The sequence below is a fragment of the Pristis pectinata genome, chromosome 28 (genome assembly GCF_009764475.1).
Source record: "Pristis pectinata isolate sPriPec2 chromosome 28, sPriPec2.1.pri, whole genome shotgun sequence".
Classification (NCBI taxonomy): Eukaryota; Metazoa; Chordata; class Chondrichthyes; order Rhinopristiformes; family Pristidae; genus Pristis; species Pristis pectinata.
In genome coordinates this window covers 15,717,226-15,734,541 of record NC_067432.1, presented here as the reverse complement: position 1 = coordinate 15,734,541, position 17,316 = coordinate 15,717,226, and the positions used below count along the sequence as shown (strand labels likewise).

Here is a 17,316-nt window from a genome sequence, read left to right as displayed (position 1 = left end):
CTTCTGGAAATCAAAACACATCACAACATTTGCAAGGTATTGAAGAATTGATCAGACACACTTCCCCTTCTAATCCTACCCAATTCTTTTTAATATCACTTTTTGTTGTTTAATAATTTAAAGGCACCACATAAATCCAGATCTCTCTTTTCCTTTATGATCGATGCTCAAGTGTAACCCTAATATTCAGTTTCATTGCATTACATAGAATAGCCGTGTGAATAATAGGGCAGTGCCTGTTACATTTTCTCTGTCTGAATACAGCCTTCATAGTAGTTCATTTTCGAGCTTCTTTGGCTTCCTCATCCTGCCAACCAGCGATTCCTTCCTAATGATCATCAGCGCTTCTCAAATTTCTTCTTTTGTCTCTTCCTACACCATGGGATAAATGCTACATCCCTGAATTTATTTTGAGCCTGTTTAACTGGTACAGGACATTTGTCGCAGTTGTAACAAAGCCATTGATTTTTTTCTATCCTTATTTACCTGTTTGGTTTGCTCATTGATTTCAAAGAGCTGTCACAACTATATAATAAGTAGGTTTTAGTAGCACCCATTAAGTAGGCAGGGGTCCATTTTAGCTTTTTGATCAGATGTGCTTGTATGCATTTACCACAGGCTATTCACATGCAGGCCAGTACACCTGGGTAAGTATTAGCCTAGGTACAGCTTTTGAGGAAACTCATTGCTATTTAATTTTGACATCCTATGGATTGTTATCTACATACTTTCCCTAGTTCCTGGTTTAATTTCTAAACAGGATTTATTGGCTGAACTTGTCCCAACTGAACAATCCTGGCACCATTAAAGAATGAGAAAGAATAGCAGGAAGCCCAGAGGAAGATCAACTGGAGACTTGGTTTCATTGTTAGAGTCAGAAACAAGCACTTCGCCCACCAAGTCCATTAAACACCCACTTACACTAATCCCGCTCCACTATCCCCATCTCCTTAATTCCCCTAAATTCAACCACACACTCACACTAGGGGTAATTTTCAGTGGCTGATTAACTTAACAACCAGCACATCTTTGGGTAGTGGGAGGAAACTGGAGCAGCAGGAGAAACATTCAAACTCCAGTGCTGGAGGTCAGGATTGAACCGGGCTGTTGGAACTGTGAGATAGCACCTCTACGAGCTGCTCATTATGCCGTCCCATGAGCATGTGATAATTTGTTATTTTCCATTTTTACGGAATTGGCAGACAAAAACAAAGAAGAAGGGATTAGAAGGCCATGCCAATGGGGTTAGATGAAGAGAAGCAGGAAGAAACTTGTGTGGAACATGAATACTGGCCGTGGACTAGTTGGGCTGAACATACTGTTTCTAGCAAACCCAATCAAAATTTATTCTGATAAGTAATAGTTGTGTCTTGCATAATACCATGATCTGATTTTTGGCTTTCTGACTTAGTTTATTGATACATTTTTAGTGATTCTAACATTTAGTGATTAGCTTATGCCCTAAATCACAGTCTTACAGTTTTCAAACCAGTACTCTGCAAAGTTGAAGTGGTCACCATTCAGTCTATCCAATAACTAGAAGTCACTAACAATTATCTCACTTATATTAGCTGTGAAGCTACCTTTTTGAAAACTACCCGACAATGTAATATTTTGCGACAGTTCTTCCCAAACCAAGCACACAAGTTGTATTGTTGTTCTCGTCCAATCCAAATCCTATCAGATCCTTCTTTGTATCTTTGTCTTGTTTAGAAACTGCTCAGTGGAAGCAACTAGTACGAACCATCTTAACATGTTCTCTCTGCTTACTTTCTGAAAATAGTCCCAATGGATCTTTGACCGGGTCATAAAGACCTAATTGGCCTTGGACCAATTCTACTGCTTTGTGGCATATGAACAATGAACAACAATGGCAGCAGGTGATTTGGAAAATGTTCAGTTTCACCTGGTAACTGCCATTTTTTTTGAATCTGATAAAGTTCACAAGGCTGCCCCATTTGTCCAATCTGGCGACATTGCTGAAAGAGAGACTGATTGGGAATCCTGGAGAGCGATGAATGTTCACCCACTGATTCACCAGTCTGTTCATCCTGAGTCGGTTATTCCTCTTTTCATTTGGTCAACTAAGTTATAATTGTCACATTTGAGCAATCTAATGCATGGCTGGTTGCAACCAAGTTAACACTTCAACAGCAAAGGATGACTCTAGGGCAAGCACACAGTTGAATCTTGATGAGCGATTACGTTGAAGAGCACGACTTGTTACATTTATGACTGTGCAATTTAGTGACTTTGTACAATATATTGTTAAAGGCAATGACTATTTGTGTGACCAGGAGAGTAATTTACAGTGTGTGTGCTCCCAAGTGTAGTTTGTCACAGATGTGCTTTTAATGCTGTGAATGCAGTTTTGTCCTGCAGTAAAATACAATAATATTTCACACAAAGCTGCAACTCCCTGGGGTCAGGGGGGACTTGTGTGTGGTATTTCAACAGCAGGCAGGTGGTGCGACCTTTTTTAAATATTGGACATATGTCTTCTAGAGTGCATACAGTTTAAGTGATGTTCAACTAATTTTGCTGGTTTATGGTGATGGTTTATGTTGTAAGGAAAATATTTTGGCCCATAAAATTCAAATGTGTAACGTAAAGAACTTCTTGGAAAACCGATCACGAAGTGTGATCCAGTACTTACTGCTTTGTGTGCAAAGCCCATCAGTTTTCTCCATTTGTGTAATACGCTAGTGCACAGAGACACCTGAACAGGCATAGTAGTGTCCAACAATGAGCAACCTGCACCCAGACACTGTTTCGATATTTCTTTGTGGCTGTAACTCTCTGTGGGCACTTACACAGAAACAGGTCTTCACAGAAGATGTGAGGGCAGCTGCAGCTTAAGTTAAAGGCTGAACAAGGGCAGGGAGTCTAGCACTGGGAAATGAGCAAAAAACTTACTCCTTGCTTTCACTCTTCTTTGGGTCCTGTAATGCCCAACTATCATAAGTTTGAACTCTGCTCCCAGCAGCTGGCAGTGATATTCCACCTGCTGCTCCAACCTGAAATCTAGCTGCTGATTTCCCACTGAAGCCACTCCACTCTGGTCCAAACCTACAAATCTGTGAGCCATTCCCATGATGAACATGTTTTCTCCCACCACTTAACAAAGGTATAGTGAACAGAAGAAAAAATTTTGAGTGTGTTAAACATGCAAGGTCTTGAAACAAGAGTGCAGTAGAATTTTGTAGCATTGGGTCCTCCCAAAAAGCATTTGCTTGACCACTTCATGCTGCACGTTTAACATGTGCTTTCCGGCAGTGTAGAATTCCATGGTCCTTGTTCAATTCCAGGCAGGTCTGGTGGAGGGTTGCAGCTTGGTTCAAAAGCTATCTGAATAGAAGAGAAAGCACCTGCAGTGAGAATATTCTGCAAGCACATTTCTGGTTGTCATGAGGTTAACAAGCCTTTAACAAGGTTTTTTTTCATCTCTCTGTCTGCAGATCAGCATTCCACAATCAGATGAAATCACATTTAGGGGATAATGTGATTTTAGGTGAATTCATAAAACCTCAAACGCCCTAACCAGTTGTTCACTATGACAATGGAGACACAAGAGACTGCAGATGCTGGAATTAGGTGCGGCAAACAATGTGCTGGAGGAACTCACTGGGTTAAGCAGCATCTGTTGGGGATGGGGTGGGGGTGGGTGGGTAAGGAATTGTCCAGTCGTGATGCAGGGTTTTGGCTTGAAATGTCAACAATTCCTTTCCCCCCACAGATGCTGCTCGACCTGCTGAGTTCCTCCAGCAGATTGTTTATTATTCACTATGACAATCTCATAGATTGACAGGTATGAAGTGGGGAAGCCATCGACAGGATATTTAAATATACCTCTTCATTAATTATTGTAATATATATCCCATGTTAAGCTGTATTGAAGTACAAGGAACATGTTGACACATTTATATCATTTCCAGGTGTTTGGTCACCATGAAGAGCATTGTGCAGCCAATTGCTGTGTGGGGAAGGAAAGCACCGTCTCATTCAATCTGTTCTCTAATGCTCACTGATGACCAGGGAACTATAGTGACAGGAAGTTGGGAGGGACAGATTTGCCTCTGGAATCTGTCACCTGATTTCAAGGTTAGTATTTTGCATGAAAACTTCTCATTGCTTCTGTTTGTGAATGTAGAAGTTTCTTGAAAATGTTTGATTTATTCATTTACTTTGTACAAATCAGAAAGAGTAGAAAAATAAATACAAGATATAGGGGCAAGAGAGAGAAACCTATAGCTTTATGTTTTATATTTTCAATTGAAAATAAATTGGATTTATGAAGCATAAAAAGCTCATAATTTAGTGTTTCTAGATGCAAAAGGCTACCATTATACACCAGCTTTTTATAAAGCTGTGCAATTTCCCTCTATATAGAAAATGCATTGAAATAATTTTAAGTGACCTGCAGGCACATTATGTTGACATGACTGAAATGTCAGTTAAATGTTGTTTCTGGTCAGGAATCTATGATAGTTATTGATAGCTGTGGTGGACCGACAGCAACCCATTGCAAAAGGAGGAAAAAATTCTTCAATTTAAGGTTTCTTATCATTTCTTGAAATAATTTAGTAAGAAAGATGGGAAATTGCATTGTAACATTTATGCCAGTTTAATAAATGAGTTAACATTGGGAACTTATATGAACAAAGATCATTCAGAACAATATTATTTCACAAGTCATCCTTTCAAGTAGAAGATATCATGCGCTTGGTCCTTTAAGTGTTTGCTTTGAATACTCTGTGGATGGCATGTAAGATCTTTGTTTTCTTTTAAAACATTTTAACTCATTTTTGTTTTGCTTTCATAATAATATTTCTGGTGGTAGTTCTGCTGTGATCATAACACAGGGGCATGTGTCATTTAAAGTCAAAGTAAATTTATAATAACATCAATGGCATTCCAACCAACCTGCTCTTCCAGCTACGGCTTAATTACCATCAATCACTGGAATCACTGATCCCAGGCCATCCTTTTCAATGTTGCTGCCCACTTCTGGACTAGAGAGATTGCAAACATCTTAAGGTCTCTGTGTTCATGAATGATTCTCAGAAATTAGACTTTTTCACCAGTTAACTCCCATTCCTGCTCAAATAATCTTTTCCTTAATCTGAGCCCTGCAATTGGTTCAGATGGAAGGAATACATCGATACCAGGTTGGAAATATTAATAAAGCTAATTCTTAGGAATCTCATCCATATCTTTCCTGCTCTGAAATCTAAGCCTATTGCCCAGAAATTAGGTTTCTACTTCTCTTGCTGTGGTAATCACGTGGCTGATCCCCTTCAAAAATTGGTGGTATTGGGACAAATATGTTAAAAGTGGTGCCATGGAAGAAAAGATTCAAGGGTATGCTCATAGCCTCCTCGAATAATGCAACGTCCTCACTGATTCTTGGAAATCCATGGCCTGTGACCACACAAAGTAGAGAAGGAAAATTTGTGATCATATTGATAACATCAACTCCATGCACAGGGGCCATTCAGAAGCCCCACATAAATGATAGAAGGAATACATCACCTCACAAACTACCCACCTGCCCAGTATGTCAGGCACCTTTTACTCCATCAGTGGAATTGTCTGCGGTTCCCACAATGGTCTCATCAGTCACCTTTGAACCCACAAAGCTGGAGTGGAAACAAGTCATCCTTAATTTTGAGGAACTTGCTAAGAAAAAGATGTTTTGCATGTGGAAGCAAATGCTCAAACAGGGTCAGTGTATTTCCATCTGGAGCTCAATGAAGAGTTTGTACCTGCTATGTAATTACCTTGTTAATCACTGGGAAGACAATCAGACATTAAAGTACTAAGCAGGTGCCATGGAGCTGAGAGAAATGCAGGGAAGAGGGGACATGGTGATCTCCTCTGTGTTTGGATGCCCCTCAAGCAATGGTCTACACCAATTGAGCCTCATACCATGACTGTCGCTGATAGGACAGTGATCACATTATGCAGCTCAGATTTGAATTGTAGAAGGGGCTACAAGTAGTGAAAGGAATACCACTGATGCAGTTTCCATTATCCTGAGCATTGAAAACCAAGGCTGGCAGAAGTTGCGTTCTGGATATTGACATCAAAGTGCAGACCCTTTAGTTGATATCTGATTGCCACCCCCAGTGTGATGAGCTACTAGTTTTTGTGTGTGGTCAACGAAGATCATAGTACACACCACGAGCTCCTGATTATGCTGCCATAGGAAGAAAGATGTAGTGCGTCGCCTTTGAAGTCATTTTGGTGTGCACCTGAGACCAGGAAAATCTCAGCTACGCCAGAATGAATCGTGTATTGAGGTATCCCAGTCAATTTCACAATGGGCACTATCTCACCCAGAAGTGATAGTGTGTAAAAACATACAGAAATTGGACTAATTTTTAACCTTCTGCTTCCTAAACTCGATTGTTGAGAAGTTGCAGCTACTTGTGCATATTTTTTATGCATAGTTTGTGCATGAAAGCTATTTTGCTCATGTATGATGCCAATTAATTGATGATCATTGAGGAAATGGCCTGGCTATGTTTACCTTAAGTCTGATGTTTGCCCAAGGCCAGATGTGCATCCAAATGATGTCAGCAAGTGTGCTGTGACCATTTTCACATTTACCGACAGAAATTGGCTATGAAAGGAGTGATCCACGTCTTGCATTTTTAACTTACAAAAATACAAGGAGCCACCCGCCATGACAAATGAGAATTAAAGGGACCTCAAAGTCCCATCTGTCCATTGCTCCTCTCTAATTTTATCGCCCAGAATGTTCTGAATAGCGTTACTGAGGTCCCATTACTGATTGCAGCCTTTGTACATTATTCACTACACAGATACATAATGCCATCTCCATCAGTGTGATGTGCCCATGTCTTGCAGTGCTATGGGACTTGATCTGTGTGCATTGTGGGATGAGGTGGGGTGGTGGCCAGATACCTGAGGCCTATGTTCTCCTCCCCCATGTTTTCTCTCACCTTCAAGCAGTTACTGTGGAGAGAGGTTCTTTAAGGCTCTGACATGCTTTATGCAGGTAAAGTTTTAATGCATTATTCAAGATTAAAAACCATCCTCAAGACCTTTCAACTGTGTCTTTTTGCCAATTTTCTGATACTTTGTAGATTACCCATTTGGATGCTGGCACTTTACTCATGATCTGTTTAGCACACCAAAAAGAGTGAACTCTGATTTCTAGTCACATATGTTAAAAAGAAAAATCAAGTTTGTTTCACATGCATGTATGAGCACTTTTTTTATTTCATTAGATTTTACCTCGGATCTTGCTGTTTGGTCACACTGCTTCAATTACTTCCCTTGGTAAAGCAAGTGAGAAACAACCATACATCGTCAGTGCAGCTGAAAATGGGTGAGTCTTCCTGACTAAATGGATTCATTGAGCACTGCATGAGGAGTCCATGCATTGCAGAAGATCAAAGTCAAAGTCGAGTTTAGTGTTATTTGCACAAGTACATGTATGTGAGGTGCAATGAAAAACTTACTTGCAGCAGCATCACAAGCACATAGCATTAGAGACACAACATTCACAAGAGAAACATAACTTAAACATAAATTATACAAAATTATACAAGAAAGAGCACAATTAAAACAAAAAAAAATCAAAGTCCAATTTCAGTGCAAGTTGTCAAAGTGGTCATAATGTTGCTGATTAGGGTTGTGCAGGTTGGTTCAAGAACCGAATGGTTGAAGGGAAGTAGCTGTTCTTGAACCTGGTGGTGTGGCAATTCAGGCTTCTGTACCTCCTGCCCGATGGTAGCTTTGTGAAGATGGCATGGCCCGGATGGTAGGGACCTTGGATAGATGTTGCCTTCTTGAGGCAGCACCTCATATAGATACTTTTGATGGTGCACTAAATGTGACAAAAAGAGGCCAGCTTTTCTCATGCTCCTAGATGGCTTCTGTTTCCAAGAACTTCCTTCCTATCCTGTTAGCAAGCACGTCAACTCTGTTTGAGAACTCAACAAAAGAGGTTATTGCGAACATGAAGCCACACCACATCACTCCAGTCTGCCACAGACTCTGCTATAAGCTTGCATCTGGGGTCACCACATATGTGGGGATGTAGATATCTGGAGGAGCGAAGCATTAATTTATTCGGGAGGTTTGATTAGACTTCAAGATCCAATCACAATCTTGCATTTTAAACTTACATTATGTAAAATATTTACAATTATACATTGATGGATTCCTAATAGTGGTTTGGGTCCAGGTTACTGATCTGGAGCTTCTGTGTAGAGGTGAAGGATGGTACACTGATGAACCTGAAGGTGCAGATGGAGAGACCAGATACTGTTGTAAAACCAGTTCTTTTTAGGAATGAGTTTATGCATTTGAATTGGCTGAGAAATGGTACACCATTGACCATTCTACTGTTCAGTTCCAGGAAGTTATGGTATGAGTGACCTCATGACAGTGCTTTAACTGCTCTATAATTTCCTGAGACTTGGGTGTTAGTCTGTAGAAACACTTATTGAGAAAGGCAATAGCTACTTTGCTATATTTAAGCCACTCCTCACTCCGCTGTAGTTTAGGCTGAAAATCAATAGCACTGGAAGAACTGGCAGTTGCTTGATTTATGCGATTATTGAAGTGTGTTGCTTCTGGTGCCACGTTAATCACACTTCATCCAATATCAAATAAATCCCCTGAATATTTCTCAAAGAGCAACCACAGGAGCAGCAACCCTTAAACTATTCTGAAAATGAAAATCCAGAGTAGACAACACTACACCATTTCTTGGTGCATTAATGCACATTAAGGACTTCAAGTTCTAATTTTCTATGGGATTTTCATAAATGCTAGCACCTTTATGCCAATAGAAAACTGAGCTAAATTATATCAATAGTGGTGCATAGTCCAAAATTTTTCTGCAGCATCAGCTCCCTAGTCTGAAAAATGTGGAATTGTGGATCTTTGGAAAAATCTGGAACTGCAATAGTTGAAGCTAACACAGCATGACACCACTTGGAAAAACCTGGCAATTGTCTTTTAAAAATTGTGTAAGGGAGACCCGCATTACTGCTTCAATATCATTAAAATGTCTTAAAGAAATTTCTCGGAGTTTTGAGATGTTGCTTAGAGATTCCATAATGAATTGAAATGTAAATGCAATTATTGATTATTGATAACGTCCATATATTTTGAATCTGGAATTATGAAGAATCCAAATGAAAATACTGTTGCTGCTGGAAATCTGAAATTAAAATTGTGGGCGGCACAGTGGCACAGCAGCACAGCCAGTAGAGTTGCTGCCTCACAGTGCCAGCGATATGGGTTCAATCCTAACCTCGGGTGCTGTCTGTCTGGAGTTTGCACATTCTTCCTATGACCATGCTAGTTTCCTCCAGGTGCTCTGGTCTCTTCCCACATTCCAAAGACATGCGGTTTGGTAGGCTAATTGGTCACAGCAAATTGGCACCAGTGACTGGTAGAATTGGGAGGGAGTTGATGAGAATGTGGGGAGAATAAAAAAAGTGGGATTAATGCAGGATTAGTGTAAATGGTTGGTGTAGACTTGATGGGCAGAAGGGCCTGTTTCTGTGCTGTATCTCTCTATGACCTTATGACTACAAATAGCAAGTGCTGGATAAATTCAGGTCAGGCAGCCTCTATAGTGGAAAGAGAGTGAATTTTTCAGGCCAATAACCTTTAATTTGAAGCATTTTGACCTGAAATATTAACTCTGTTTCTTTCTCCGCATATACCACTTGACCAGCTGAGTATTTCCAGCTTTTCTTGTTTTTGTTTCAGTAAGTAAATGAAGGAAGCAAGAGTTAAATAATAGATCAGTGGCACAATAAGGGAACAGGCCTTCAGTAAGGTAATACATCATGACCAACTAAAACAATGAAGTCAGCTGCAATTACTTCTTAAGATGGTCCAGTTTGGAAAGTTTTCGCTAATTTTTCTTTCAATTATCAGTAACACATGGAGAATGAATATGAGCTTTGATCACTTTCAGGAATGTAAGCAAGCAATTGACCACGTTTCACAGAGCCTGCCCTCACCGATGATCAGCCGAACATTCTCTAATTAAAGTTTAAGCTTCATTAAGCAAGTGGATTTTATGGCACTGGAATATCATGTCACATCAGCAAAAGGTTACCCAGTGGATCTAGTCTTAATAACAACTTATATTTATTTAGTGCTTTTTACAGAGGGTAGAATAAGGTAGTGAAAGTCAAAAAAAAAAGCTGCAGATGCTGGACATCTGAAATAAAAGCAGAAAACACTAGCAATGCTCAGCAGGACAGGCAGCAGTCATGAGAGGGGATGTTTCATCTCACTGACCTTTCATCAGGAAGAGGGTGGCTGGTCAGAAGTGGGTTGAAATAGTCAAGCCCAGAGATAACAAAGTTTGGTGAGGGTTTCTGTTGTAGATGAGCTGTGGCAGGGGAGGAATTGAGTGATGTTTGGAAGTGGTTATGGGTGGCTCAGCAATGTTCTGGTGGCGTGGCCTAAAGTTCATCTCGGAGTCACCAAGTTGAATCCTGTTCTCTAAACGAAACCAAATATTGGGAGGTGGATAGAATGGAGTCAGTACCATTAGCTCTCATTCTCCTATAATAACCAAAGATACATTTCTACCCATTAAATTTTCTTTGTTTTTTTATTTTCTTACAACATGAAAAATGATTCAAATTATGAGAGGTATAGATAAGGTGGATGGTAACAGTCTTTTTCCCAGGGTAGGGGAGTCCAAAACTAGAGGGCAAAGGTTTAGGGTGAGAGGGGAAAGATATAAAAGGGATCTGAGAGGCAACTTTTTAACACAGAGGGTGGTGAGTATATGGAATGAGCTGCCAGAGGAAGTGGTTCAAGCAGCTATAATAGTATCATTCAAGAAGTACTTGGATAGGTACATGGAGGGGCATGACTCAGGGGATATGGGCTGAATGCAGGAAATTGGGACTGGCATGGTGGGCACTATGGTCAACATGGACTGATTGGGCCGAAGGGCCTGTATCCATGCTGTATTGCTGTATTACTCTATGAGAGCTGACCATTTGATCCATCTAATCAATGTCAGCTCTCAGAGCATTCCCACCAGTCCCATTCCCCCATGAATTTCCCTGCAACCTATTTTCTCTGACATGCCCATCACCAACCCCTCCCTTCCCACCTCCTCATGATTCTTCTGCCACCTATATGTACTGGGGCAACTTACAGTGGCTAATTCATCATTGAATCTCACGAGTCAACTCATTGAAGATGCAACAGTCTCAGCTTCTCACAGTTTCCCTTTTCCACCAGCTTTATTCTTGTGTGCCCCAGGTGTCTCCACCTGATCTTTCCCTTTTATTCCATGTGGATGTGGTACCATTGATTTGATTGGAGATCGATTCTATCATTGGCAATTCTTTTATCACCCACAACATTGAGAGGAAGGAATGACATTTAACAGGGTAGAATATCAACTGGAGGGGAAGAGGGATAGGGAAAGAACTGCAAGATAGCTTGGTGCCCACTAACAATGTCATTTGCTTGTGGCATGAAAATATTTCCAAATGTTAAATTTTGCAATACAACTTCAGATGATTATTAAAATGAAGGAGAAAATAAAAATTCACTGGATCATCAATGGGGCTTGTTCTATTCAAATATTATGCCTCCCACTACCTAAGAGTAAACTGGTGTATCATGACCTGGTTTAGAACACAGATTCCATCTTATTTTTTGACCGTATATTATTGCTTTTACAACATGAAGAAGACAATGCAAGCTTTCTCGTTTAAAGAAATACATGCACTGTAAAAGATTTTCCAGGGGGTGGCAGTGTGTTTTTAAAGAAGGATAGGAAAACCTAAACCTGGCAACCAGACAGCTGAAAGATAAATAAAACTGAAAGTCTCTAGGATGCATGGTGCTTTCAAGAATATCAGGTTTAATTTGGATGAAAGGCAGCATTTGTTAATTGGATGTGACTCATACAAATGATGAACAATCTAAATCACTGACAACCCATATTGCTGGTTTACCTGCAATTTGCTACAGGCTGCATGTAGGTTAGTTACTAGGCTTCAAACTGAGCTGCGGGATGTAATTACTTCGACAGCAAGGAGCAGATATGTCTCACCTTTAAGTAATGGCCAGAACACCTTCATGCCCAGTAATTTATAACAAAAAAAATAAATACTTTGTCCACTTTTAACTGCAGTATTAAAAAAATCTTGACGCTATAAAATGATTTTGGTTGATTGACTGGAAATGCTGTAAAAAATAAAATATGAGGTTCACTTTTCAGGGAGATGTGCCTTTGGAACGTCACCAGTGGCCAATGCATTGAACATACAAAACTGCCCTTCACTCACACTGCAATCTATGTAAGTACTCCGACATTTGATGTGACACTTCTGCATCTAATCCACTTACATATGTTGCTGTCATGCATTGAATTTTGAAAGTGCAGAACTGAAGTCTGTGATTTTTAAAGAGTTTTTGAAAGATTGGTATTAACTTTACTGATTTGAAAAGCATTTGTTTTAATATTCTGTGAAAGCATGGTGAGCTTAGAAAGAACACCAGATCACTGTAAAGGTCTGAAACTGACATTGATGTCCAGTTTAATTTGGGAGTATCTACATAACCTATAGTTATTTTTCTTGTTTCTTATAAACACAGAGCTAGTTTACTATATATGGCCAAAGATTAAGGTTTGATGTAATTCCGGAAGTTCACAATTTATAATGTCGCACTCAACCAATGTTGAGTTTCATTTGAAATGCCACTGTAGAGCAGCATTCTTCAGACAGAGCTAAGCAATTCCACAGTGAACAGATCAGGTCAAAGATCTTCGCTCCTGCCACATCCAGTCATGATTGGTGGTTGACAAATAAACAATGGGAGGTGGAGTCTTCATGAATACTCGGTGATGGTGCAGGCCAAAACACGAGAGTGAAAACCAAAGGCAGGTTACATTTTCAGCCAGACTTCCCGACTGTATCATCCATCACAGGCTCCTTCTGAAGTCCCCACTTTCAAAGAAGCCATTTTTCACCTAATTAAAGTCACTTCATGACACATCAAGAAATGACTGTGTGCACTAGATGTGACCAGGGTCATGGTTCCTGGTTATAGTGCTCCACTAGCTGAGCTGAGCTGCATTGCTCTACTGACGTCAGCCAAACAGTGGAAGATTACCCAGATTACCTGTCCACAAACAGCTGGGCAAATCCAATCCATTAATTACCACCCCATTAATCTGCTCTCAGTCATCAACAACGTAATGGAAAATGTTATCAACAGTGTTGTTAGATGGCACTTACTCACCAGTAACCGAATCAGCAGTGCCCTACAGTACCTGTCAGCCCCAGACCTCGTGGTTCAAACATACCTAATGAACTTCAGGGATGAGCTGAGAGTGACAGGCCTTAATCTCAAGGTTTCATTTGACTTGAGCACTATTGCAAAATTTGAAGTCAATGGAGGAGAACTGCTCTAACCAGAGCCATACCTTGCACAAAGAGATGTTTTTGTGGTTGTTGAAGCCAATCATCTCAGGCCCAGGACCTCAGTACAGGACAGTGTCCTGGACCCAACCATCTCCAACTGCTTCATGAATGACTTTTCTTTCATCATAAGGTCAGAACTGAAAATGTTTGCTGATGATCACACAGCATTCTATTCCATTTGTAGCTCATTAGACTGTGCTGCATGGCACATAGGCTGATAAATAACATTTATACTGGGTAAATGCCCGTCTGTGATCATCCCCAGCAAGTCCAATGACCTCCCCTCAACAGCATTACCATTGTTGAATCTCTCATCATAACGATCTGGGCATCACCATTGACCAGAACCTTAACTAAACCAGCTGCGTAAATACTGGGGATTACAAGAGAGGTCTGAGGCAATGAATAATTTACCTCAAGACTCGCTTGGACCTCTCCACCATCTACAAGGCAACACTTCATATGAATAGTGAAATAGTCTCCACTTGCCTGGATGATGTAATAAACACAATGCTATCCAGAACAAAGCAGCAACTTGACGGGCACCATATGTACCATAGCAAATATTCATTCACTCCATCACATCTATCATGGCTGCCACGTCTACCACCTACAAAATTCGTTGCAGTCATTCACCAATTCTTCTTCGGCAGTACGATCTAAGCCTGCAACCTCTAGAAGGAGAGCACTGGTCATATTGGAGCACCTCCCCCTTCCTGTTGCTTTTCAATTCACAGATAATCCTGACCCTGTTAAATGAATTATCGTGTCTTCATTGTCGCTGGATCCACGCTCACCGCAATGCTGTAAGAAGGGCCTTACCACTAACTTTGTAAGCAAATTTAGAGGTGGGAAATAAATGCTAGATTGCCAGTGATGCCTTCATCCCAATTTGAGTGGTAAACACGCATAGGAGCATCAGTTTCGGCAGCTGCATCTGATTGCACAATACCAATCTGGGGAAGGAAACATCTGCTGGATGCAGTCTTGGGACCACATTGTGGAATATTTAAGACTAGAAAGCTGAACTATTTTGTTTCTGCAAGGTACAATTTGCCAATACCTATTTCCATATCTCCTTGTGGCATAGAGGAGGCCATTCAGCCCATTGAGTCACTGCCAGCTCACAAACCAATCCTATTCCCCACTAATTTTCCCTGTAACCTATTTTCCCAATATTCCCATCTACTCATCCCAGATTCTAGCACTAGCCCACACATTGGGGGTAGTTTCAATGGTCAATTAGCCTACCAACTCAAGTTTCTTTGGGATGTGGAATGAACCTAGAGCATCTGGAGGAAACCCGTACAGTCACAAGGAGGACAAAACTCCATACAAACAGTAACAGAGGTCAGGATTGAAATCCAATCACTGGAGCTGTGAGATAGGAGAAACTACAGTGCTCCTGAGAACGGCTAAGTCACTGTCATGTGGAAAACCTTGAATGGGAGAAGAACTTTGGCTGTGAGAACTTTGGATTCATTTGCACCTCCGGCACGATTATTCTCAACACTGGTGCCCCGCAAGGCTGCATCCTCAGCCCTCTACTCCCTATACACTCATGACTGTGTGGCCAGATTCTACTCTAACTCCATCTACAAGTTTGCAGATGACACCACCGTTGTAGGCCATATCTCAAACAGCGATGAGTCGGAGTACAGGAAGGAGATAGGGAGCTAGTGGAATGGTGTCATGACAACAACCTTTCCCTCAATGTCAACAAAACAAAAGAGCTGATCATTGACTTCAGGAAACTGGGCGGTGTACATGCACCTGTCTGCATCAGTGATGCTGAGGTTGAGAGGGTTGAGAGCTTCAAGTTCCTGAGAGTGAACATCAAACAGCTTGTCCTGGTCAAATCACATAGAAGCCATGGCCAAGAAAGCTCACCAGCGCCTCTACTTCCTCAGGAGGCTAAAGAAATTTGGTTTGTCCCCTTTGACTCTCACCAACTTTTACCGATGCACCATAGAAAGCATCCTATCTGGATGTATCACGGCTTGGTACGGCAACTGCTCTGCCCAGGACCGCAAGAAACTGCAGAGAGTTGTGGACACAGCCCAGCGCATTATGGACACCAGCCTCCCCTCCTTGGGCTCTGTCTTTACCTCTTGTTGTCTTGGTGAAGCAGCCAGCAAATTCAAAGACCCCACCCACCTGGGACATTCTCTCTTCTCTCCTCTTCCATTGGGTAGAAGATACAGGAGCCTGAAGGCACGTACCACCAAACTTAAGGACAGCTTCTACCCCACTGTGATAAGACCATTGAACAGTTCCCTTATACAACGAGATGGACTATGACCTCATGATCTACCTTGTTGTGACCTCGCACCTTATTGCACCGCACTTTCTCTGTAGCTGTGACACTTTACTCTGTACTGTTATTGTTCTACCTGTACTACATCAATGCACTCTGTACTAACTCAATGTAACTGCACTGTGTAATGAATTGACCTGTACGATTGGTTTGTAAGACAAGTTTTTCACTGTACCTTGGTACAAATGACAATAATAAACCAATACCAATACCAATAACAACATTTCTGATAGCTGCTTCAGATGCTTCACTGATGCATGTTAGAATATTGACTGTAATAATTGACCATTTACCCATCAAACCCATTGCGTGTAAGGTAAGTTACAATGTCCTTTTCTCTCACCCTCAATGAAATGTGCACAAATGCCTCTCTGACCAGTTCTAGGCACCATTCTTCAGAAAGAATGTGAAGGCTTTGGAGAAGATGGAAGAGATATTTACTTGAATGGTTAAAAGGATGAGATTATGGACAGGTGGATAGATCGGAGAAGTGAATGTAGTTCTCTTTAGGGAAAAAAGACTGTACAGTGCTTGGAGAAAGGTATTCAAGCATATGAATAAGTAAATATAGAGAACCAAATTCCAGTATGAAGTGTTGATAACCACAGTGCACAAGTTTAAGTTTACTAGCAACTAAACCTGAAACGATGTATGGAGAAACACTTCAATGCCAAATGTGGTTCAGATTCAGTGTGGTTCAGATTCAGAATCCACTGTCCGAAAGGGCAGTGGAAGCAGATTCAATGGTATCGTTCAAAAGGGCATTGGGGAAAATATTGCATAAACATGGGAGTGAGACAACTGGATTGCTCTTTGAACAAACCAGAGTTGACTCAATGGGCCTCCTGATGTATTGTAATATTTGATAATTCTGTAACTGATTCTGAGACTACAGCTTGGAGGATTCCTTACCGGTTTTTAGTTTATTTTAAATGTGTCCACATACACCATTGTAAAATATGATGTGAAAGAAATAATGAGGATCTATTTAGGATATTAATTAATCTAATAATTATAAATACCCACTTCTCGTTATAAAAGTCCATGATTCTAAATTGCACATTAATACTTTGTGACTCAGCATAGTTTATTAATGTCTGTTTTGGTATGATCATCCTCCAGTACTACTACCGTTCCTTTCGGATGTCAGGTGATGGCTGGTTGCTTTGCTGTGGACAGTATCAGGACATCTTGGTCATTGATGCACGTAGCTTGGAGCTTCTCCATGCTCTTGTTTCATCTACAACTCCAGATTGGATCAGCTCGATGTGCATTGTCCGCTCCCAGAGAATTCAAGGTAACAACAGATGCCGTCCTTGGGGTTTACTAATGGTGTCTCTATCCTTTGATCAGGGCAGACCCAGGGCTTTCCACTCCTCCATTGCAACTGTGTACCGAAGGCATCTTACAACAGGGTTAGAAATGCAATCAAATATCGGTGAAATCCAAAAAATGATCAGAATTCCAATTCAGAGAATCACCCCTTTTTAGAAAATCAGCCATGATTGAATGGTGGAGCAGACTCGGTGGGCTGATTGG

General features: G+C 40.9%; 1 protein-coding gene across 1 annotated transcript in view; it reads left to right on the top strand.

The window, feature by feature from the left end:
* Positions 1-17,316, top strand: part of LOC127583893 (WD repeat-containing protein 72-like) — a 230,103-nt gene that overhangs the window by 32,412 nt on the left and 180,375 nt on the right. Inside the window, exons 2-5 of the mRNA XM_052040283.1 lie at positions 3,936-4,101; positions 7,257-7,357; positions 12,254-12,332; positions 16,900-17,074. Of these exons, the coding sequence (XP_051896243.1) occupies positions 3,949-4,101; positions 7,257-7,357; positions 12,254-12,332; positions 16,900-17,074 (508 nt within the window). The 5' untranslated portion in view covers positions 3,936-3,948. The remainder of the gene's footprint in view (positions 1-3,935; positions 4,102-7,256; positions 7,358-12,253; positions 12,333-16,899; positions 17,075-17,316) is intronic.